Source organism: Marmota marmota, unplaced genomic scaffold (assembly GCF_001458135.2).
Source record: "Marmota marmota marmota unplaced genomic scaffold, marMar, whole genome shotgun sequence".
Lineage (NCBI taxonomy): Eukaryota > Metazoa > Chordata > Mammalia > Rodentia > Sciuridae > Marmota > Marmota marmota.
In genome coordinates, this window is record NW_026000305.1 from 6,131,751 (window position 1) to 6,149,831 (window position 18,081).

General features: G+C 32.6%; 1 protein-coding gene across 1 annotated transcript in view; it reads left to right on the forward strand.

Moving 5' to 3' along the window:
- Positions 1 to 13,970, forward strand: part of Brwd3 (bromodomain and WD repeat domain containing 3) — a 124,831-nt gene extending 110,861 nt beyond the window's left edge. The window contains exons 32-35 of the mRNA XM_048797288.1: positions 1,299 to 1,462; positions 1,828 to 1,925; positions 2,416 to 2,574; positions 7,201 to 13,970. Of these exons, the coding sequence (XP_048653245.1) occupies positions 1,299 to 1,462; positions 1,828 to 1,925; positions 2,416 to 2,574; positions 7,201 to 7,955 (1,176 nt within the window). The 3' untranslated portion in view covers positions 7,956 to 13,970. The remainder of the gene's footprint in view (positions 1 to 1,298; positions 1,463 to 1,827; positions 1,926 to 2,415; positions 2,575 to 7,200) is intronic.
- Positions 13,971 to 18,081: the final 4,111 nt, after the last annotated feature.

Here is an 18,081-nt window from a genome sequence, read left to right on the forward strand (position 1 = left end):
TTTATTATGCATACATAAAGATACATTTAACATAATCATACTAAAATGAAGCACATTTTTTCTTTCTCATATCTACCTTTTCTTTAGTCTTTAATAATACTTACACCTTCCAGAGAAAAGAGAAGGAAAGAAGAGATATAAATTTGAATGCCCTTTAATATATCCAATAAATTACTCATTAAATATAATGGTAGTTGATGGTATTAATTTCTATAAAACTTTTTGATTAGCTCTGAATGTTTATTTTACCTTTATTATAACAAACAGTGAACCACGTTGGGAAATTTTAACTGTTCATTCATACTCACATATAATAATACCTTATATTTTGACAGAGCTTAAAATATCTTGAGGACAAAAATAATATTTTTTGTCTGTTCACTGGTATCTCATTAAATTTTAAGTGAGTTGCATAGTATGTATATTTGCCCATTCATTCTAAATTCTGGAGGCATAGTTTTTTTTTCACATTTTCTTTTTATCCTTTAATCATGATTGTTAAGAGTGATATACATTTTTTCGTAGAAAGTTTGGGAAATACAGAGAAGTAAAAAGAATTATGTCAAATCCCATTGGCATGTATAACTAAAAAGACCAATAATAATGAAAAAAGAAAAAGCAATCAGCTGTATAGCTCATTGTTTTTTTTCCCAAATAATATTTAATACATATACTAAAAATGTTTCTTATTAACACATATCCTCACATATATTTATGTATTCTTTTAAACAGTAGGTTTTTATGTTTTAAGATCTTTCTATTATTTACATGTTATAACTCTGTGAAAAGAAGATTTTCAATGGTATTCTATTTTGTGGTTATTTTATATTATTTAACCACTGCCTGTTGCTAAAGATATAGGTTTTTCCAGTTTTTTACTTATCTGAATAAAGGTTATGGCTAACATTTTAAATATCCTTGAACATAATTTTGTGTTCAATTCCCTAATATTTTCATAAGACACATTCTCAGAGGTAAATTTATTAGCCAAAGATAAATGCATATTTTTATGTTTATGGTACCTCTTATAAATTGTCCTTTAGAATATTACTACAGATAAAATTTCCTCAATGTTTGATTCTTTTTTCTATTCTTCAGAACAACTAAATATGTGTTTTCAAAATATTCATTAATTTTATTGTGAAAATATGTCTTGTTTTTATTCTTCAGGAAGAGTTTCTCAAGTAAATAAATAAAGTGTATATTTGTTTGAAATGATTATGCTGATATTGGTCCAGCCATATTTGTACCATTTTTTTACATAATTAAAGTAATTGGTAAAATTTCTGCCTTTTCAGATCTATAGTATGACACTTCGATTATCTGCCTTATTTGAAAATCATATTAAAACTATCATCTCTGAATATAAGTCAGCAATCCAGAGTCAGAAGAGGAGAAGGCCACGGTACAGAAAACGTCTAAGAAGCAGCAGCAGTTCCTTATCTAGTACCAGAGCTCCTAGGTATATTATACTGATGCAGCATTCATTTTCTGGTTTCAGAGCATTTTGTATGTATACCTCATTTCTCAAAGTTTATAAATAGTTTGAGGAAATCCTAAGTGGTCATTTTTCCCAGAACTCTTGTGTCTGGGTAAGATGGATTTAGTAACCAAAGCATTGTTTATGTGGATTTTACTGTACCAAATTCTTTAAGAAAAATTATTAAACAAAGCTTAAATTTGTCAAATTACAAATTTGAATCAATTCAAAGCTTGAATTTGGGGGTATTTCCTCTTTAGTCAACTTAAGCATTTTATAGCATACTGTCTATCATTATTTGTTATTAACAGAAAAAAATGTTCTTCATCACATATTTTTATTTATAGTCCAAAAGGGAAACAGAAACAAATGAAGTTGCAACCTAAAAATGACCAGAATACCTCAGTGACTTATGCCAGGACTAGTTCTCCTTTCTCATCTCCTGGTAAATATGTTTTTTTTGCTTTAGTGTTCTGTATATAAATTAATTATGGATATTAAGGATATGGAAGAGGTAGCATAGCTTTTAATGAAAAGAGGAATAATTTTGGATTTAGAAAAATGTGTTTTAGTTCTAGTTCTATTTGCTTAGCAGTGTGGCCCTGGATATAGGCCACATAATTTGATTTGTTAGACAGATACATTTTAATGGCTCTTAGTTTGGGAATTCTGTGACTATATGATTTTTACTATCTATACTATTTCAGAACATTCATTCAATATTGTTGGAGATGGTTTCCTTGGAGAAGATTTATCTGATATTTTGTGCTTAACAGAATGATAATTTTCCTGAAAATATACATACTTCCTTCTTATAGTAACTTATAATATTTATTTTAAAGTAAAATAGCAGATACATAGTTATAAAAGCAGCCTATTTAACTTTCCTGAAAACATGAAATTATGTCAACCTAACAAGTTGTTTAAAATGAAAGTTTCAGATGCTGCTGAAGGATTTTCATCATATCTGCTTGATGATGAACTAGATGGGCCATTTTCTTCATCGAGCTTCAGTGGATATAGCCGAAATGGAAATAGCCATGATCCAGGAAAAGCCAAATCATTTCGAAATAGAGTTTTGCCAGTGAAACAAGGTAGGAAAAAAATATGGAACAGGACATTCATTTCTTCATTCTCCTATGATGGAAGATGAATCATTTGAAAGCTCATGTGCTAGAGTAGTAAAATCTAGTATGTCCTCATAGTTGTTTTTATGGTACCAGGGATTGAAACCAGAGCCTCATGCTTGTTAGCCAACCATATTTCCAACCCTTTATTTTATTTTGAGATGGGGTCTTGTTACATTGCCTAGGCTGGCCTAAAATTTGTAGATAGAGTCTCACTAATGCTGGCTTCAAACTTGATTCCCCCTGCCACAGACTCCCAGGTAGCTAATATTATAGGTGTGTGCCACTGTGCCCATCATGTTTTAGTCATTTTTGGTTTTGGTACCAGGGATGGAACTCAGGGGCACTTTAACACCGAGGCACATCCCCAGCCCTTTTATTATTATTATTATTATTATTATTATTATTATCATTTATTTTGAGACAGGGTCTCACTATGTGGAATTGTTGAGGCTGGCTTTGAAATCAGAATCCTCGTGCTTCAGTCTCCAGAGCCACTTGTAGTACAGGAATGTGCCACCATGCCTGGCTATGTTTTAGTCTTTTAAAATAAATAGGAAGAAAATCACTAAATGAGGAATTCTTTCCCCAAACATAGAAGAACCATACACTTAAACACATTTAGGATTTTTCATTAGTAAACCATATTAATAAGAAGGGAAAAGTTTGTAAAGTCATCTTGAAATATTTCTCACATTTTTATGGACTATTCCAGTAAAACAAAAGTTGGCCTAAATTGAGAAATGATCCTCCTTTCAGTCAGTATCCAATTCTCCTGCCTTCCTATGGTTATCTAGTTATATAGCTCAGATATTTTCTTCCCTAGGTGCCTGCTATATCACTGTTATTGATTTTCAGATTATGCCCTGGGGATACATAGAGGTACTTCAGAAATTCCCTGAAAAGTCTTACACATTTAACCAGATGAACTAAGCCATTTTATTATTTCCTATAATGATCTTCCATATAACTTTTTATTTGAAAAAAAAATTTCAGTGTTGACAAAGAAATCATTGACCTAATTCATTACCATGTGCATCCATCTTAGTCCTTGTCAGGGACATAGATTATTATAAATACTTGAAGGTTATCATTACCAAAATTTTCTTATTATACTTAGTTCTATATGTTATGATCCCTAAACATATTCAAAGACAGTTCTAGTATTTTCAACTATTTGAAGTTTGTGAGAATATTTAGTATGTTTTTACAAATGCTTTTATTGGAATATGGATTTAATTTTATGCACATTTTAATTGAAATCAACTATACATTGTTATAAGCACCATGTAACTTAAAAATAGAGTCTAGAGATATAATTTATATTAATGAGAAAAAAATATCAAAATACCCTATTACTTGAAATTAATGTGCCTTTGTTTTTCCCTATCCATATCTTTACTCTCTCCTCTGATTTTTTTTTTAAACTGGGGATTGAACCCAGGGGTACTTAACCACCAAACCACATCCCCAGCCCTTTTAATTTTTATTTTGAGTCAGGGTCTCACCATGTTGCTGAGGCTGGCTTTGAACTTGGGATCCTCCTGTTTTATCCTCCTAAACTGCTGGGATTACAGGTGTGCACCACCATTCCCGGCTATTCTCTGATCTTGCTACTCTTTGAAAACTCATGCTACTGCCTTCTCCCATTTTGCCCTTTCTATCACTGATATGTTTTTAGAAAGAATAGCCTATATTTCTTTCCTCTATTTTCTTTCCATCTACATATTCCTTTAGTTTTGTAATTTAGCTTCTGTTCTAACCACTTTCCAGAATCTGTTCTCCTCAAAATCCCCAGTATTATTCAAGGGTCAACCAGTGTCCTTTTCTTAGTCTTTATATTGTTTATCTTTGTATCATTGCATACAGTTGACTACCTCCTCTATGAACTCTACTTCCAGGTTTCTATACTCTTCTGATATTCTTGTATCTCTGCTTCACCTGTATTTACTTTCTTCTCTTTGGCCCTATTTTCTGTTTGCAGTTTGCCCCTGGATTTAGTTTATTTTTGTCCTCTCCAAAGAAAAGAATCTAAAGACTATAACAGTTACCTTAATGCCAGTGACTCTCCAAGTACATATGCCCAGATCAAACATCTCTTTATTCTAACTGGTTTCATTTCTAGTTGCTCCCTAAAAAAAATTCTTCAGTGCTTAACATCTTTTCATCTCAAGTTCACTTCTTTTTGTGTGCTTATTATTTGAGTTAATGGTACCACCTTCTTCCTAGTCATTCAACTTATCTCACAGTTTTCTTTTGTTTTTGTGGTACTGGTGATTCAACCCAGGGCCTTCATTCATTTAGACAAGCATTGTACTACCAAGATACATCCCCAGTCTTCATAATGCATTTGACTCTCCATTTACTCCTTATATTCAGCCAGTAATCAAGTTTGGTGAATTCTAATGCTCCTTTTTAAAAAAATTTAGTTGCAGATAGACACAATACCTTTATTTTTTAAAATTTATTTTTATATGGTGCTGAAGATTGAACCCAGTATCTTACACATGCTAGGTGAGCACTCCACTACTGAGCTACAATGACACCCCCCACTAATGTTCTTATCTGTTATCTGTTGCTATTATCTTGGTCTCTAGCCAAATATATTAGTCACTTTTGCTGTGATGAGTATGTTCCATATATTGGGTAACTTAAACAACAGACATTTATTGTCTCACAATTCTAGAGGCTCTCAGTCCAAGGAATCAAAATGGATAAGGGTTAGTGTCTGATGAGGGCTTTTTTGCTGGCTAATAATTGGCCACCTTCTCATTGTGTCCTTATATGATCCTTTATGGAGAAAGGGGGTGGTTTCTGAGTTTACTCCTCCACCTATAATAACACCAGTCCTACTGGTGACATCCTTATGACTTTATTTAACCTTTATTAACTACCTACTTCCTTAAAGGCCCCAATTTCTATATGCAGTCTCATTAGGGGTCTGGGCCTCAACATAGAATTTTGATGGGGGCATTATTTAGTCCATAACAACTAAATTACTAGATTAAACTTATCATTGTATACATTATACAACCCAAGTCTTTCTTCCTTTTAGTGTACTCTTCTGTTTTCTTCTAACCTCATTGTCTGTTTCTTCTCAATTACCTTTGCTGGTTCTTCTTTACCTTTAAGTAAAACATCCCACATTGCCATCCTTGGCCATTTTCTCTATACTTGCTCTTTCAGTAAGCTCTTCCAGTTGCCATGACCCTAAATATCTATTGAAAATTACCAAAATTTTGTCTTCAGATCCATCCTTTCTCATAAGCTCCAACTGATATATCTACCTACTTTGTAAATTTTATTTTCCTTTTGAGGGTATTGAAAATTGAACCCAGGGCCTTACACAGGTAAGCATGTTTTCTACATTTGCATAATCTCCAATCTGTTTTTTTCTTCATTATCTTTTCTTGGAACTCCTTTACCATCCATAACTGGAAGCCTGATTTTTATAGCACCCTGCTCAAACTTGTTCCACCATAGTATTACAACTTAGCAAAATATATCCACCATTTACACAGTTGCTCAGGCTATAAAACCAAGGAGTTAGCATTTTTTCTGCGTTTTAGCACTTGATATCTAGTCCCTCAGCAAGTCCCAGTAGTTCAACCTTTAAAAAATCAAAAGTTTACTTTGGTGTCTCCTAGAAGGAAATATTCTAAAGTTGATCTGTTTTATCACTTCTATTGGTGCCTCCCTCATTATATATTATCCAGACTACTGAAATGGAATCCCAATCTTGTCCCCTCTATAACCTGTTCTCAATAAAACAACCATGGCAGTCAATTTAAATCAAATATTTTACTCTAGTGTAAATCCCTCCTGTGTCAGTCATCGACCATCCCATTTTTCTGTTCCATTCTGATTATCCTGGTTTTCTTTCTATTTCTTCTACTTGAATATTTTTTCATCAGATCACAGTTCATTCAGTTCTTTCTTAAAGTCCTTTCTCAGGAGCCTGGGGGTACTTTATAGTGCTTTCCTAGCATGCTTGAGGCCCTGGGTTTGATCCCTACCATTTGAAAAAAAAAAAAATCCCACCACTTCAGAGAGGTCTTCCTTGTCTAAAATAACACTCTCACACTATTATTAAACTCTTTCCTTTTTTTTATAGCATATATCACTAATTGAAATTGTACTACTTATTCATTTACGTCATTATCTGTTAACCTGTCCCCAGTAAAACATAAATTACAAGAATAAGGACTTTGTCTCATTCATTACCATAATTCAAGATCCAAGCAGTGTCTGTGGCACATAGTTGAACAAATTAATGAAACTCTTCTCATACATGTTCTTACATAATTAGTCCTAAAGGTCAGCCTATTAAAATTTCTGCCTAGGTATATCACCACCCTTCAGTCTATCTCCATATTCTAATACCCACCCCGAAAAAGCAGTCAGACAAAAATCAAAATTTCACTATCTTCCATTTCAAACAAATTTAAGTTCTTATTTTACCACCTTCCATGATTTTGCCACAACTATCTTCAGTCAGTAAATATTTTGATAGTCTGTTTATTTTACTTTTGAGTCTTAAGTAATCATCTTATCAATGTCAAAGCTTAACTTTCAAAAATCATTTTGATTTAGATCACTCCCTTGATGGACCTCTTACAAATGGTGATGGCAGAGAGCCCCGAACAGGAATCAAGAGAAAACTACTTAGTGCATCAGAAGAAGATGAAAGCATGGGAGGAGAAGAGAAAGACAAAAAAGAAACAAAAGAGAAATCACATCTATCCTCCTCAGAGAGTGGAGAGTTAGGATCCAGTTTAAGTTCAGAAAGTACCTGTGGTTCTGATTCTGACTCTGAATCAACTTCCAGAACAGATCAAGATTACGTAGATGGAGATCATGACTATAGCAAATTCATACAAACTAGACCTAAAAGAAAACTCAGAAAACAACATGCCAATGGAAAAAGAAACTGGAAGATGAGAGGCACAGGAGGAAGAGGAAGATGGGGAAGATGGGGTAGATGGAGTAGAGGAGGCAGGGGAAGAGGAGGCAGGGGACGAGGGGGTCGAGGCAGAGGGGGTGGTGGCACTAGGGGAAGAGGAAGAGGGAGAGGAGGAAGAGGTGCCTCTAGAGGAGCCACTAGAGCCAAGCGAGCACGTATTGCGGATGATGAGTTTGATACCATGTTTTCGGGACGTTTCAGTAGACTGCCTCGAATCAAAACAAGAAACCAAGGCAGGAGGACTGTTTTATACAATGATGATTCTGATAATGACAATTTTGTGTCCACTGAGGATCCTCTGAATCTTGGTACATCCAGATCAGGCAGAGTGCGTAAAATGACAGAAAAAGCCAGGGTTAGCCATCTCATGGGATGGAATTATTAACAGTTAATAAATTTAGAATAATTTTAAAAATTCAATGGCCTTCTACTGCAGGGAATTTACCAGGAAATCTACAAAGCAAGTTGTGTGGGGACTTCTGCTTCCTTTCACATTGGTGCTTTTCCATTATGCCAGTATATATTTGTTTCAAGACTTTTGATCTCCACACTTCATTTGTTCAAACAAGCCTTACTCATTAGGCCTTAAATTAAAAGAAATTCTGCCCACACACACACATAGACAGACACACACATATACACATACACGCAAACACACACACACACACATACACCCCATATACACACACCACATAGGCACACTACAGATTTACTACATTAAAGGAGCATTCTGCTTCTTAAGAGTAGCATGACATTTTTATCTCAATGGAATTATCCCTCTTTTGCTTTTGTATCACAGAAGTATAGCACCTTCTTACAGAGTTTTATATAGTTTGTTTTTGCCATTTTGATTCCTATACCCAGTAATAATAACTTTTGCACAATACACCAATCCTAAAGGCAGCTATTAAATGTTTACAGTTTCTATATTGTAAGAACGATCTGGATTATTTTACTCTTCCCAGGCCAAACTTTCATTAATTGTAGTGAACTGAAGTATATATTTATACTACAGTTTTTTGGGGGTGGGGGGAATCTTGATATGCTTTTCATTGATTTGCTTAATTCACATTAATGGTGAGAAAGGGTTGGTGCCTTGTAAATATGTAGCAAATCTTTGTGGTGTGTCCTGATGTGTGCATTAACTTTATTAAAAGAGAATACTTGAGGTATCAATCTAGACAAGGTGCCAAATGCAAAATTTTCTTGCATCCATTTTCTTTTTCCTATTATATTTTATTGCATTAATAGAATTTGTGTAGCTTAAAGAATAACTTAAACATTTCAAAGATCCTCATCCACAAAGAATAACTTCTTTGAATAGTAGCTCAGCTACCTCTATAAACTACAACTACTGGAAACATTAAGGAAAATAGATGCTGTTACTCATGACTAAGGAGAAGTAGAACAAGCTTGGTAGGAATGAACACTCATAACTTATAAGCTGAGAGGTTGTCAATTATTATATTGGCTCTCAAATGAATAGTTGTAATTAACAAACTTTCCTAAGTATCGTATGCTTTACCTTAGGCTTTCTTAGAACACATTTGTATAAATAGACTTGGGCTACTGCTTATATATCTCTGCTACCACTTTCTATTTAACAGCTGTGCATTACTGATTTTCATTTGAAACTTAAAATGTAACAAAGCACCTAGTTTGAGTTGGAATGTTAGGGCTAGCTAATACTTTGAATCAGTAGATTCTGATCTTGTCATTCCAAAGGGTTCTTCTGGTCTAGTTTTTTCAGAAATGAACCTCATTGCACTGCACACTGATATTTTGAAACATTATTTTATAGATGGAAAAAATCATTAAAACCCTTATGGTCTTGTTTATAGCAGTAGAGTGCACATGGTTCCATAAGTGAGCTTGAGTCCCAAGATCAATTTTACTCCTCAAATTTGAGAATGCAGAGTTGCTAATTTGTTAGATACTTAAATTTTGAAGTGAGAGGGATAATATTGATCTTTGTTTTTGTAACAGCAAACTTGTTGCATTTAAATCAAAATGTGTGATAAAACAGACTTCTTAATGTATACCTAGCTATCTATCCTAGGATATTTCTTAAGCTCATATGTTTGTCTCATGATTTCAATCATTTCATGCATCTGAAAATCCTTAAGTACAGAGGAAGGAGTACACACATAACTTTGCTTTTTTGGTAGGGTTGGGGGTGGGAATTATTCTTGGACTAACATCTTTAAGCAATTTTCACTTGCAGTAGAAATGATGTTTGGGCTTTAAGAAAGTATTGTTGTGAATTGTTAATGGCACTAACTTCTGTTACTAGACAATAGACCAAGCTGATATTTTTTGTTGTAGCCTTTTTTTCCACTAAACCAAAACTACTCTGGTTATAACTCAGCTGCCATTTTAAACCATAGTATAGATTCAAAATGTTCCTATTTGAAACTCTACGTTTGATTTTTTCTTAATGTACTACTTCAGTTATTCATCTCTTGGGCATTTAGACTCAACTGTGCCTGTGTTTTCCTGGAATCAATAATACTTTGGCCTACCCTTATCAAAATAACATAGTTGCTTAAATTCCTGGATATACCCAAATGTGTATCATGTGTATCATTTTAGTGTGAATTTTTTGTTGTTGTTGACATTCTTCTATGAAGAGCTGACCTCTTGAAATGTAGAAGAATTGCCATTTGTGTGATCTTAGCTATCTGGAGCTTTATTTATAATTTATTTTGAATAATAAAAATGCCACATTTATTCCCCAAATGTCAAGATTTTCTAGGTTTAGGTAATTAGAATAATAAGGCTGAAAACATTTTTAAGCTTATTTTATATGTAGTGAAATACTGTGAAAATACTAGTGAACAGCATTTTTGCTGTAATGTTGATTTCAGTTATTAGGATTTAAAGAGTTAGTCACCAGGGTATGTTAGGTGAGTATAGTTATCATTTATTATAAAAAAAACAGATAATTTTCTGTTTGCATGCAAATTATTTTGATAAGTATAAAAATAAAAGTTTGGGAGATATTATTTTTACTTTTTTATCTGGACTTTTCTTCCCATTTATACTTTGCTTTTTTGTAATATCACCTCTTGTGAATGTGTCATAATTTGTACCACATTGATAATTTTATTATTTTTAATTTCTAGGGGCCCTTTAAATCTAAATAAGATCTGGGTTTAGACATAGCAAAGCAAGTAGGAAATGAACTAAGAATTTGCTAAGAAAAATCACTGTTACAGTTAGGTCCATGAAAACATACACATGTATAAACCTAATCCTATGCTAGCTATGAATAGACAGTAAGCTATAATATTTCTCATGAACGATAACAATTTTTAAATTCCCAGCATTAAGAGCTTAGCATGTGTATATATTTATAAAAACTGAATCATATGTTTCTTCTATGGCTTGCTATGTTTTATCTCATCCAGCAATAGGATGTTCTCCAAAACATTAACTAACCTTCTAGCCTAATGACTAAATTTGTTTTTGTATATGTGTGTGTGTGTGTGTATGCTTGTATGTTGTAGGGTTTTTTCCCCAATTTGATATACCTTATCTCAGACATTAAAAAAGAGAGAATATTTTATGATGGAGGACATTGTCTATCAGTTCTTTGCCTCTGTGTCTCTTAGCCTGAGCATTTATTGCTTGATATCTATTCCATTATGCTTTCTAGATTATCAACACAGGTTTTGTCATGTACTTGCATCCCCTCTGTTCTTTTCATTTTATTTGCTCTTTTGTTTTATTTTTCTTTCCCTCCCCAGAGATCAAGCTTGTTCTAAAATTATTCCATACAGCACTTTGTTTAACCTAGAGGCAAAGAAACTGATTAAAATTCATAAATAAATTCTGCACAACTGTGTGCTTGGATATCTAACTCAGCCTTCCAGTATTTTGAAGAAATTTTGAGTGACTTAACTTTTGTTACTTTTGTTTTAATTCTATAGATTGTCATCAGACAATAATAGAGTGAAAGAGAAAGATGTGAATGCCACTTCTAACTTTTTGATAACACTTTTTGAGCATTTTTCAAAATTTGTATGATTGTGGAAATGATAAACAATTATTCACTTTTACATCTTTGGAATCATTTTATGCACATTTGCCAACTGGTACTTGTCTTCAAATTTGGAATACTCTCATTCACAAAAAGGAGAATTAATGTGTAATATTTAGTATACTATGATGTCCAGTCTTAAATAAGTATAACCTTTTGAGTTAAAAAATGAATAGTTCTGGGTGAAGAGTTGGGACTTTTGCTGTTTAAAGTCCATATTTTTAAAAATTCTAGCCCCATCCCCAACATTTTTGTGGTACATGAGGCTAACGCTTTACTAAAAATAGAATATTCTGAGATTTAAGGCCTGTTTTGAAAATCGATGTGAAAATATTTTCATGTTTTTTATATTTTAGCAATTTCTTTACCAAGTTTTGATTATCAAATTTACCAAGTTTTGGTAATCCAATATAAAGTTAAATTTTTTTCATGGTGCTGTATTTTGTGGAATATTAATAGCACTCAGGTTTCTTGATATTTATTTCCTATATAGCCTTATCCTTAATTATTTCCTTTTTTGTCTTTCCTCTCCTGATTGCTTTTATCCACACTTACTTATCTGCAATAAAGACTGCACCTAAATTAGCATATTCCAGCAAGACTGGAAATTTTTTGATTGATGGGAGAAGTACAGTAGAACGGCCTTGCAGTTTAGAAATAAGGTGGGGTTTTTTTATGTGTATGCCCATTTGTTATTTTACCATCTTTAACTGAATCTATTATTTGATACTTTGACATAGAGAAGCATGATAAGTATTTTCTAGAAAGCTAAAATTATTGATAACATATAGAAATTGCCATTGTTAATTGGCTTAAAATCATATACAAATTATTTAGAAACCCAGTTGGGAAATGTGTTTTTACGTATGTCACCAAATACATATTAGGCAGTACTACAAATGTTAATTCTTTAAATAATACTGTGGTGATGGCAATCAGTAATTTATTTCTTTGTCCTGTAACTTATCATTCTTGTCTTTTGTAATCCTTTACACAGTATTAACAAAACTGTACTTTGTTTGTTCTTAGTATCCATAAATTTAAAGATGGAAAATCATTCAGTTAATAGTCAATGTGATATTGTATATGGGCAAAATGTCCATTAAACTAAAATTTAGTTTAAAGAAAACAAGGTAAACTAAACTGGCTTGGTTTATAAAAGATGTTTTGTTTGGCAGTTGTCAGTCATTATTAAGCAATTACCTTCAAAGACAAAAATCGATTAATTTGTTGCCATTCTTTATGGGATGTTTACAATAAAATTCCAAGTTGTTTGGAATCAATTGCACTCTTGCTGCTTTATGCCTTAACTCATGTACCAGAGATAAATTAACAAGAAGAAAGAAATATGGAGTTACCTTTCTATTATCCTGCTTTAGAGATTATAACATGTAACTCTTCAGTCTTTCCTTTCTTGTTTCTTTGTCATAGAATATTTTATTATTATGTTTTTTTATCTAAAAAACTGGGGTGATTTCTATACAAGAAAAGATTTTTCCCTTAATCATAGCAAATATACTTTTGGTGACTTTAAGGTAATATATGTGATACACTTTAAATGTGGGCTGCCTGGTGCCTTAAGTAACAGCCTGCAAATCTCTAGTCAATTTTGTTTAATAGAACTTTTTGAAGTGAATAGATTTCTAACATATTTATGGTTTATATGTTTATAAATTTTAACAGTTGAGCTATGAATCCCTGGCATTTTTTATGGTCAAATTTCCTACAAAGCTTAACTATATTGCAAATGGTGCTTTAATTACATGTAAGTGCAGTAGGAACAGAAGTCAGGTGAGACATGCTCAGGATCTGAGTGCCCTAACAGGAACATTCATCCAAAGTCTGAATTTATACATTATGAACACTGTTTCTCCCAAAGTCAAGAATTCTACCAGGTTCAAGATAAGCTGCCTAAAGACTGGACTGTATCTTTTATCCTATTCTATTGTGTGCTTAGATTCAATAAATAAGGTATTTATAAAATTATCACCTTTATCTTATGGTATCAGATCCAATGGCTATCACACTAGCCAGATTTTTCACAATATTTAGAGATTAAGGTGGGAATAAATTGGTATTTTGTTTAGTTGCTTGGTTGGCTAAAGGTAGCCCCTCTTTTAAGATGTATAATTTACATTAAAAACTCTTTGTTCACAGGCTTTCATGTTTTCTTAACCTTTAGATTTTTTAAGTAGAAAAGTTAAAGGTATTTTTATGACAAAAGCAGTATTCAGAAGATCCATTTTTTCCTAGTTGAGAAGTTCAAGAAAAAAGTGCTCTTTTCCCTTTCACTCAATTATTTGCATCTATTTAAAAAATACATTCCAAACATGCATGAAATAAATTGATGCTAATATATTAAGCCTGCTATTTGATTTTTTAAAATGAGACTTTAAGGTATATTTTAAGCCCATATACTTAATTTTCTTTCTCAGTTATTTTTAATGCTGCATAATGCTGATAGACCAAATATAATATTAAGTAAAATGAAGTTTTTATGGTGTTAATTTTTTTCCTGAAGTTTTGGAGAAAAATGTTTCTTTTTCTTGCACTTCTTTGTAACTCTAATAGCTTTTCCTTTGCCAGCTCTGGCAATTACTTTAATAAACTTGCTTCTCACCTTCAGATTACAAATATCTAATAGATATTTAAGCAATGATTATTAACAGATTAATATTTAATTTGATATTGGAAACTTTTAAAACTTTCTTATCCTTTATTCATTTGTAAATTTTGAACTGCTAACTTGTCTTCTCAGTGTCCTTACATTTTTTTTTTAATTTGATAAGCTTTGTAGTAAATATATTAAGAAATAAAAACATGTCAAATTGCTTAATTTAGGTTATTCATATTAGTTGGTGAGGTTTATTTGTTCTTGGGACTGTTTTGTGGTTGACTTTTATCTTATTGCAATTCTAATTAAAAGTTGTATAGTAGCAGGTTTATTTATATTAGCAATTTTGTCTAATCTGTGAAATAATTTAAGGTAGTAAAACTATCTTACAGTGTTTCTTTTTCCTTTTAGCCTTTTACAAAAGCTTAGAATATCATGTTAAAATGAAACTTCCATCCCAGATTGCATAATGACTGATTTTTAGGGGAATGTTTTCTTACCCTTGGGTATTGTTCATCTAAAATATTAATAATGAAGTAGTTAGTTCTGAATTCTTTCCTTAGGTTAAATTTTAATTTATAAATTAAGCCAATCTCATGTATAAAAATATATATCGTTTCTAGTCTAGCCCTGTAGATCAGAAAATATGCCCCTGACATTCCCATAGTCACTAAATTACCAAATTCTTTCCATTTTGGAGGTTGGCCATTTGTATTTTAAATGTGGTTTGTAGTTCTCATGGTAAAGAAAAGTAGTTACTAAGACAAAACAATAGTTCAAACTTATGGTAGGTATGTTTTTGCTTTCCAATTGCTTCACAAATTTAAGACTGTTAAATTACCACAAGTTTTCCACACTAAAAATACTAATCTTTTATTACTTTGATTATAATTATAAAAGTAGAAATCATCACAAGTCTGAAATGAGTTGAATTCTTTTTCTTGATTTGTATGGTGATCTCCTTCATTGAAGATTTTTACTTCAGATTATAGTCTAAGTTCTATATTAGTGATAAGAAATGGTTAAAAGAAGACTAGAGTGTTTCTTCCCATACTCATTTGTGTGTTCTTTATTCAACATTTACTGAGTACTTTCTATTTGCCAATAACTGTAATCATCTAAAGAGGTGGGCAGTTCACAAAGTTCATATCTCAATCATAGTTTCATTTACCAGAATGACACTACCATTATTAGTCAACTCCTATGTTCAGATTGAAAAAATGAGTTTCAGTAATATCAAATAATTTTCCTAATTCTATATGGTCATTAAATAGAATAGTCTCGATTCCTTCAGGTTTTTAGTCTTAGCTTTTATACCTATTAATAGGTATTTGGTTCTATTTTCCTCTTTTCCAATTTCTATGAAACAGACTGGTAAGTCCTGCATGTGCATCCTAAAAATCATACTTCCCTTTGTTTCTTGCTTAAATAATTTAATATAAGATGACTTTGTGGTATGAGTCTTCATGTTACTTACTAGTGGGAGATGGTAGAGACTATAGTTTTAAAGATTCTAGGTTGAAAGTAGAAAAAGTAATCACCCTCTTAAAAGTGTGTTTTAACACATGCTTGCACAAGAGTAAACATCCAAGAAAAGTATAGAGAATTTACTGTTATAGTGAGGAATAATTCTGCTGATAAACAACACAAGTATGCTTTACAGTGTGTGATACAAAGTGGATCAGTTAATTCTGTTCATACTATGCTCCATTTCAAGGGAAAAACCTAGAACATCATTTTTCATCTGAGAGAAAATATGTTTCAAATACACTTCTCAGTGAATACGCCAAAGTTCCTGACTTCATCTCTGGGTTTAATTTACAGTTTTGTTTTTGTTTGTTGTTTTGTACTGATAATTGAACCCAAGGGTTCCTGCATGAAAGACAGGTATTCTACCACTAAGCCACATTCCCAGCCATTTTTACATTTAAAAAAAATTTAGTTATAGATGGACACAATACCTTTGTTTTCTTTCTTTATTTTTTTATGTAGTGCTAAGGATTGAATGCAGTGTCTCATACATGCTAGGCAAACACTCTATACCACTGAGCTACAACCCCAGCATACCTTTCTATTTTTTGAGACAGTGTCTTAAGTTGATCAGGCTGGCCTAGAATTTTGGATCCTCCTATCCCAGTTTCTAGATAGGATAATAGACATGCATCATCCCTCCAGACTTGTGGGATCATTTCCCAACCTCCATCCCTGCCTCTGGTGCTGGGGATAGAACCCTGGGCCATATGCATATAATGTAAGCACTATACCTCTAAGCTACATTCTCAATCCTTTTTCCATATTTAAAAAATATATATATTTTTGAGTTGCTGATAGAACTATTTTATTTATATGCGGGGCTGAGGATGAACCCAGTGTCTCACACATGCTAGGCAAGAGCTCTACCACTGAGCTACAACCCCAGCCTCTCCCATATATTTTTGGTGCATTATAATTGTACATAATGATGGGAATTGTTACATATTTGTACATGCACACAATTTTGTAATATAATTTTGGCCAATATCATTTCCATTTCCCCTCTCCCTTTTCTTCTTCCTCCTTGTTCGTGTACTCTACTGATCTCTCTTTGATTTTCATGAGATCCCTGTACCTGTCTTCTTTTTTCCTCTTCTAACTTCCACATATGAGAGGAAACATACAACCCCTTGATTTTGACTTATATTGCTTAACATAATGTTTTGATTTTCATCCATTTTCCTGAAAATATATAGTTTTAGTTTTCTTTATGGCTGAATAATTGTTTTATTTGAGATAGGGTCTCACTAAATTGGCTAGCCTGGCCTTAGGCTTGCAATCCCCCTACATAAGCCTCCCAAGTAGCTAGGATTACAGGTGTGCACCAGAGAACCCTACTCCTTGGGATTGTGTATATGTGGAAACATATGTTCTTTGAACTACTTCTGAATTTTGCTCATTATCTAATTTCACTCCATCTTTGCACTCATTTTTTGATCCAAGATCCAAAAAAGACATTTACTATCTCAATTTTCATATTCAATCCTATCGAATAATTTTAATGGCTTTTTTTTTCTTATTTAAGATTGGGACATGGTGGTGATTGGTAAGGCTTTGAATAGGCTTATAGATACACTACAGTTAACTCGAACCCTTGGTATATTATTATGGGAAAAAATCAAGTAATTAAAGTCAAAACATTCACTGTTTATTCTCAAGGTTTTGCAATGGATTTTAAAAGCCATTAGGTGTGCTGAACTTGAACTTGGTTCATGACATTTACATTGATCTCATTCATATTTCATAATGCCACTTTTTCTTCTAAACACTTTCTACTTATTCTGAACCTTATATGAGGAAGAGAAGTATTGCTTTCCAGAAGACAGATTATTGAGTTATTTTGGTAAAAAATCAAAAAGGAGATAGAAAGGTGTACAAATTTTCTTAGGGCTTACTGTCTGGTTTCTGGTTAGTTCTGGTTTATTTTAGTCTTCAAAATAGAGCAGAGAAAGCATGGCTCCCTGATTACATTAGGAAAATATAAACTAGAAATCTATATCAGAAATTTTTTTCTATAGTTAGACACTATTCAGTGACTTGGTGTTGTATGTTTGGTCTTTAGATGGTAGTAGCCTGACCTACAGTTAAGTACCATGATTTTGGTGAGGCCTAAGAAAGGTCATGAAGAAAGATACTTGGGATCTTTTAAAATTCATCTCAACTAGAAAAGAGAAGGTAATAGGGTTTGAAGGGTTAATAAGGAATAAAAAATTTGAGTGTTCTGTGTTTGGGTATAAATGCCTCCAAACAGAAACTTTGGTTCCACAACTGCGGAAACAAATGTGAAAGCCTGTGAGATTTCTGTTCTTTGGGGGGGGGGGG